The sequence below is a fragment of the Pterocles gutturalis genome, unplaced genomic scaffold (assembly GCF_000699245.1).
Source record: "Pterocles gutturalis isolate BGI_N339 unplaced genomic scaffold, ASM69924v1 scaffold36651, whole genome shotgun sequence".
NCBI classification, from domain to species: Eukaryota; Metazoa; Chordata; class Aves; order Pterocliformes; family Pteroclidae; genus Pterocles; species Pterocles gutturalis.
Window position 1 is genome coordinate 1 of NW_010104219.1, and position 6,265 is coordinate 6,265.

General features: G+C 46.3%; 1 protein-coding gene across 1 annotated transcript; it reads left to right on the forward strand.

Moving 5' to 3' along the window:
- Nucleotides 1-1,275: 1,275 nt before the first annotated feature.
- HMBS (hydroxymethylbilane synthase) lies at nucleotides 1,276-5,663 on the forward strand (the record flags this gene model as incomplete). Its single annotated transcript, XM_010086992.1, is given in 8 exon segments — nucleotides 1,276-1,390; nucleotides 1,807-1,856; nucleotides 1,956-2,011; nucleotides 3,032-3,109; nucleotides 3,443-3,520; nucleotides 4,192-4,267; nucleotides 4,969-5,082; nucleotides 5,625-5,663. Coding segments are annotated over 8 exon segments (606 nt in total), but the record flags the coding sequence as incomplete, so codon positions are not given.
- Nucleotides 5,664-6,265: the final 602 nt, after the last annotated feature.

A 6,265-nucleotide genomic window follows, 5' to 3' on the forward strand; every position in this document is an offset into this window, starting at 1 on the left:
CCGTGGAAGGGACGGGCCGTGGGCAGCGATACTGCCGGTATCTCTTGCCGGCCGGCTGCAGCAGGGAGGAGCAGGCTCGCAAAGGCAGATAAACCGCCTTCAGGGTTTTGTACGGAGATAATCTCGTTCGTTCTGGTGGCGTGTAGTAGGAACAATCCTGTACTGTCCCGAAGGCGTTACCCGTAGGTACCAGGCCAGGGACACAGTAGCCCTGCACGTGTACTGATTCTTGTTCTGGCCTGAGGCTCTTGTGGCCCTTTACAAAGGGAAGCAGCTCTTATGCTCGTTTTACATACAGGGAAACAACAGTCGCCACAACAAAGTTCCTTGCCCCAGGCTGCACAGCTCATCAGTGCGAGAAAAGTTGAAAGTCAGCTGCGGTTGCTGCTGCTTGCATGTGTGAAATGATCTGATGTTAGCGTCCTTCTGTTCTTATTTCACTTCTGCTGTTTTTATGCAAGGGAACGTTGTTCTTGCAGTTTAGTGCTTTAAGGTCTGTTGCTTGCTGTGCATGTAGACCTAAGCTGTTGTGGTTTTTTTTTATTTTTGCCTGGAGAAAGTCTAAATAGAGCTCTGATCATACAGAAGATCAGTCACTCATATTTGCCAGTAACTATAGATTCTCCAGCAGCACAGTGAAATTGTACTGGCTTTTTCCCAAAACTTGCAGTGTTGGTAAAATTTGTACTCTTAGAAAAAGCAGAGGGTACCCAGCATGCGACATGACTCATTCTTTTGTCACTGAGCAACAGGAGGATGGTTTTGCTTATCTTTCTGCCCGCTTGCCCGCCGGCGGGCCTCTTTCAGCAGTCACAATCTGCAGAGGCGAAACCAAGTGGCTCAAGGTTAGGTAGGTAAATTCTGTCGATGAATAAGGCCACTGAGGTGCCACAGAGAAATGGAATTTCTGACTGGGATACGGCTAGTGACCTTAATAACACAGCTGGAAGCGGAGCGTGCGAATCCTGACATGCAGTCTTCTGCTCTAGTTGCTTCTTCCTAACTCGATCAAGTCTCTGCTTTGCCCTGTCGGTGCTTGGATCGCAGTGGCGCCGGATATGGGGAGACGTTATGCTGCTGCTTAGTCGATAAAAGAAGGTTTTCAGTGAGATGCTGTGGTCGTGATATGAGTTCACATGGTTCAAGGCGTTTGTACATGTGAGCGATTGTACTTGGGGCTGCTTATTTCTAATGTTTTCCATTTAGAGAATGTAGTGGTCACGCATCCTTGATCATCGAAGAATGGCCAAGTCCTCTCTAGCCACTGTATGGACGATGTGCTCTTTGCATAGGGCTTAGCTTTCTGCTTCATTGCAGCTGGCCCGGATTCAGACCGACAGCGTAGTCGAGATGCTCCGTGAGCTATACCCCGACCTCCGCTTCGAGATTGGTAAGTTTTTTTTGGATGCTGCCCTGGGGTAGGCGGCAGCAGGAGCCAGTCACTTATCTTTGTGCGCAAGAGGTGTGTGTAGAGCGCTGTCAGGAGGGGGAGGCTTCCACCCTGCTTATCCGAGAGTACGGTCTGAGTTCAGTTAGGCTGTGTGGCTGAGCAGCTGCTGCTGGCTTCTTCTACGGGACAAGGGTGGATTTTATAAGTTCCTGATGATTGAAGCTCTGAGTATATAATGCAGACGGTGTTACGTTTCTCCATTTGAGAACCTGGTATCGCTCTGGCCGTACCCCACTGTGCATCAGGGACATATTCCTGTCCGATGCTGCACTGCTCGTTGCATATTACTCCTTCCAGCCTTGGCCTGTGTGCTCTGGCCAAGCCTCAAGTGTTACCTGTGCTCTCTCTCTGAGCAGTTGCCATGTCTACGACCGGAGACAAGATCTTGGATACGGCACTTTCCAAGGTGAAGGTTCTCTTCTTCCTCTGCACAAGAAGTAATTGTATTTGATGATATATTTGCAGATTTTTCTTTTGTGATTCATGTTGCTCCGTTTATGTGTAGATTGGGGAGAAAAGCCTCTTCACCAAAGAGCTGGAAAATGCACTTGAAAGAAATGAGTAAGAGCTTGTTGTTTTCTCTTCCTCCTCTGGCATTTGTGGTGCTCTTTGGACATCTTTGGCTCGCTGCATATGCGCTCTAGTTTCCTTCTGTTCTGGTACCTCTCTGGCTAAGAAATTTTTTGATAAGAGTAGTTGTGGCTTGGTCTGCCCCAGTTAGGTTTTTTCTTTCTGTGATTTGTGTGTTACGTGCATGACAGATTCCTGCTTACAAATATGCTCTTTTAAAAATACTTTGCTTGGTGGTGAAAACATATTGCACAATATATTTAGTGTTATCACGTTAATGTTCATTAACATATTTGCATGCTAAATATGCAGGAGAATTGGGCACGGGCACGTTGTGTTGCTTTCTTATAACTCCATTCAGGCTCCTGCTAGAGCAGAGAGAGATTAGTGCTTTTTTTTTTTTTAATGTCCTTTTTTTTGGTCTTTTTGAATATCCTGAGGAGGGTTTCAGTAGTGCTTATGCCTTAGTTAAAGTAGGTTTAAAACAAAAGATATTCTTTTGCATCTCTCTCTGACACATAGGCACTTGATTCTGCATTTTTGAGTAAAGTTGGTGGAAAAAATACTGGAGACTCAAGCGTTTACAGTGGCGTGCGTTGGTCTTGTAACAAAGCAGCTAGCGGTTACTTTGGCTGCCTGTTATTTCCAGTTTGAAGTGTAATACCAGACAACGTACTGGTTGTTTGAAGAGTCTCTCTGCATGAAAAGCTCTAGCGTGTTCCCCTCATTCAACCTGCTGGTTGTAATGTGTCTTGCGTCGCTGCTGGGAGGAAGGCATCGTCTTCATTTTATGGGTGGGAGAAAAGGGACAGAGAAAAGGTGCAGTGGCTTTTCTGGAGTAAAACTAGCATTCTAGAGTAATGCTGGCTATAGAATCCTGAAATTCCTCCCTCTTCTCCAAGTTAATTCCCAGGGTGGATTCAGGCTTTTCTGTAGATGACCTGCAGGTCTCTGGTAGGTACCTCGAGAGCTCACCCATCTGTTCAGTGATTGCTCTCCTCTAATTTTTAGAGTTGACCTTGTGGTTCACTCCTTGAAGGACCTGCCGACGTCTCTTCCTCCTGGCTTTACCATCGGCGCTGTCTGCAAGTAAGTGTGGCTGCGAGGCTCGATTCTCAGAGGGCCTTGGCATTTCATGGCGTTGGTAGCAGCAGGAAAGCAGAGGCAGTGCAGGTGCTTTTAGGTGTTCAAAGTTTGACTGCCCTCTGATTAACCTCTGAAACAGCAGCAACACTAGAGCTGTGCTGTTGTTCCGTAGCCAGCAAGTTTGCTGGAGATTCTTACTTTTACAATGACGAAGGGGTATTTTGGAGCCAGAGGCAAGGGGACTATATCAGTAGGGGACTGATAGCAGAACTGTTAAGCTTCACAGCCTTCTGTTAAAAAAGATGTCAGCTGTTCTTCTCTTTCGTTATTTTGCAGAAGGGAAAACCCACTTGATGCTGTTGTCTTTCATCCCAAAAACTGTGGGAAAACACTGAGTCTCCTCCCTGAAAAGAGGTGAGTGGGGAAAGGAGGGAGAAGACGGTTGGGTATAAAAATGGAAGGGAGGAGTCAGTTGGTATTTCCCACAGCAGCAAGTCAATGAGCTCCTTGCTTTCTCCTGTTGTGGTTAGACTCGCATTTATGCACATCTGGATAGCTGGAAAATGGCATCTGGTTTAGGTTCCAGGGCACCAAGAAAAGTGACTAGCGTACATGTCTAGAAAGGAAATACTGCCCAGAGCGGCAGTTTTCTGTGGTTTCCAGTTATGCACCCTACTGTTTCCAAAGCTTCTCCTCCCACTGCGTTTCTATCATTGATGAAGCTCCTCCATTTTGGTAGCTTCAGTTCTCTGGCTTTGTCTGGTTCACTTTGAGGTAGCTGAGTCTTTTTTTTTTTTTTTTTGTGACAAGTGTAGTGGTCTTTAAATGAGGTTTCATCGGTCCTTGATGGACCTGCCTTCGAGAAGGATCTCTTGTAAATTGGTTCCTTGGGAGTGGCTTGCCTTTATGCTAAACCTCACAGAGTGGTTTCCTTTCTTCAAAGGAGATATAAATAATTGTCAGGTTCTTGGATCTTCATTTCCATTTAAAAAAAAAAAAGTCATCGTTTTTGTCATAGGTCATATCTCTGTCTGGAGGTAAGCATAGGAGTATTCTGGATTTCATTGATTTTATTTTCCCCACAGCGTGATTGGAACGAGTTCACTTCGGAGAGCAGCCCAGCTCAAAAGGAAGTTCCCTCAGTTAGAATTCAGGGATATTGTATCCTTTCCTGGCAAAACCTGGGAGCTGTGTAAAGCTGCGAACGGGAAAATAGAACTTAAGGCAAAATTTGGAATCCAGGCTGATTTATACCACCCGACCTACAAGAACAAATGGCTTTCTCAAAGCCTGCCCTCCACTAACCTGTTCTGAGAGGGGTGTGTAGCGTGCCGCAGCCCGTTCTGTCCTCTGCTGTAAAGAAGAGGCCAGCCTTAACCTAGCTGAGATTCAGGATGCAGATGAATTTTATGTTAAGGAATGTTTGAAAAACTCCTTGAGGGATGCCTGCCTTGCGTTTGTCACAGCAGTGCAGCCAAATGACGATTGGTTCCCCATACCCTTGAAGCGATTTGGGCTGCTAGTTCCAACGTGGGTGGCTGAACTGGTGGTAAAAGGCACGGTTACCTTGGTCCTAGCGACCTTGTTCTTTGCTAGGCAAAAAGAGTTGGTGTCAGGGGTTAATAATGTACTGAAATGACACGCATGTCTTTTGAGAGTCAGTGCTTGAATTCATATGCCATAATGCTCGGCAGATTCTATTTAAAGAAATAATTGTCCGTATTTAACACTTCTTTTAGGATGGTACTGTGATTCTCGTTTGGAGGCTGTTGGATTCCAAACATTCTGTAAACACACTCAGGCAAATGTGGTTATAAGCCTGTGCGCCTGCTGTTTCTATGCTTGCTTAATCACTTCTACAGAGAGGGAATTTAAATACCCGCTTAAAGAAGCTAGACGAGAAGGAAGACTTCAGCGCCATCATCCTGGCTGCCGCCGGGCTGAAGAGAATGGGCTGGGAGAATCGCATTGGCCAGGTGAGGAGTGGGAAAGCAGAAAATACCGTTCTCTGCCGAACCATCAACTGCTTGCCTCTCGGGCCTTGCGCTTGTCCTGTCGGAGAGGAGCGTGCAGTCTCCTGAATCCGTTGCCACGTTATCTCGTGATTTGATGCACTTCAGGACGGATTGCTTTTTGGGTTGTGTTTTTTTTTGTTTTCTTTTTTTTTTTTTTTGTTGGTTTTGTTTTCTTCGTACAGAAGCTTATACTGTTCAGCTTTCCATAGTGCAGTAATACTTTGTAATCTGATCGTCTCCCAGCATTTCACAATCCTTGTGTCTAGTAACGCAGCAGTGCATGTGACTATGATTTTTCTGTTTAGCTAATTCACAAAGTGTTTCAGTCCAAGTGAAGGAAAGGGTGTTACCTCACTTTAGGGGCGGAAAACTGAAGCGTGGGAAGGGGGAGGTGATAGTTTTTTGGTCAGGCACAAAATCAGTTGATGTTAGGAGCGAGCATAGAATTTGGCTCTTGCTTCCTATATTCTGAACAACTTAACTCTCATTTTACTTTCTTTCAGCTCCTAAGCCCTGAAGATTGTCTGTATGCTGTTGGACAGGTACATGACAACTTTTGTGTCCCAAGCTGTACTTTGTATTGAAAGCTGTTAGCAGTACAGTGTGTCAGAGTAGTTTACTGTGCCAAATCCTTCTCGTGCATCAGTTGCCAAAGAATTACTACCTCCGTGGCTTTTGTTGCCGTTACGCTGTCCTAGGCACACCTTGCGCAGTAGTCAGCTCTGTTACCTGCTGCGGCAGGGGCTGATTTCCATCAGTACTGGAAAAACAGTAAACAGTAAAGGTAACGTGCGGCACAACGGTGCTGGAGCGACGCGGCAGACGCGGGGCAGGCTCTTGCAGGGTCAGCGTTGCGCTGTAGCGGGAAAGTTGTGCGGTATCTTTGCCCTGTGAGGCTCCCTCCTCCCTTACGCACGGTGTTCTAAATCCCGGACGCCGGTATGGTGGAGCTGAAACACCTGCCCTGGAGCATGTTGGCGGCGCTCTTGTTTCTAGGCGGGCAAACTGTTGCAGCGAGTCTGAGTTTACCCGGTGTCGCATGGCAAGTGTCAAACTTGTGGAACCCGAGCTGGCTCTGCATTAATGCCGACAAGGGATGAATCTGCAAATTCATTCTGAAATAGCAATTTTGATCATGTGTTTG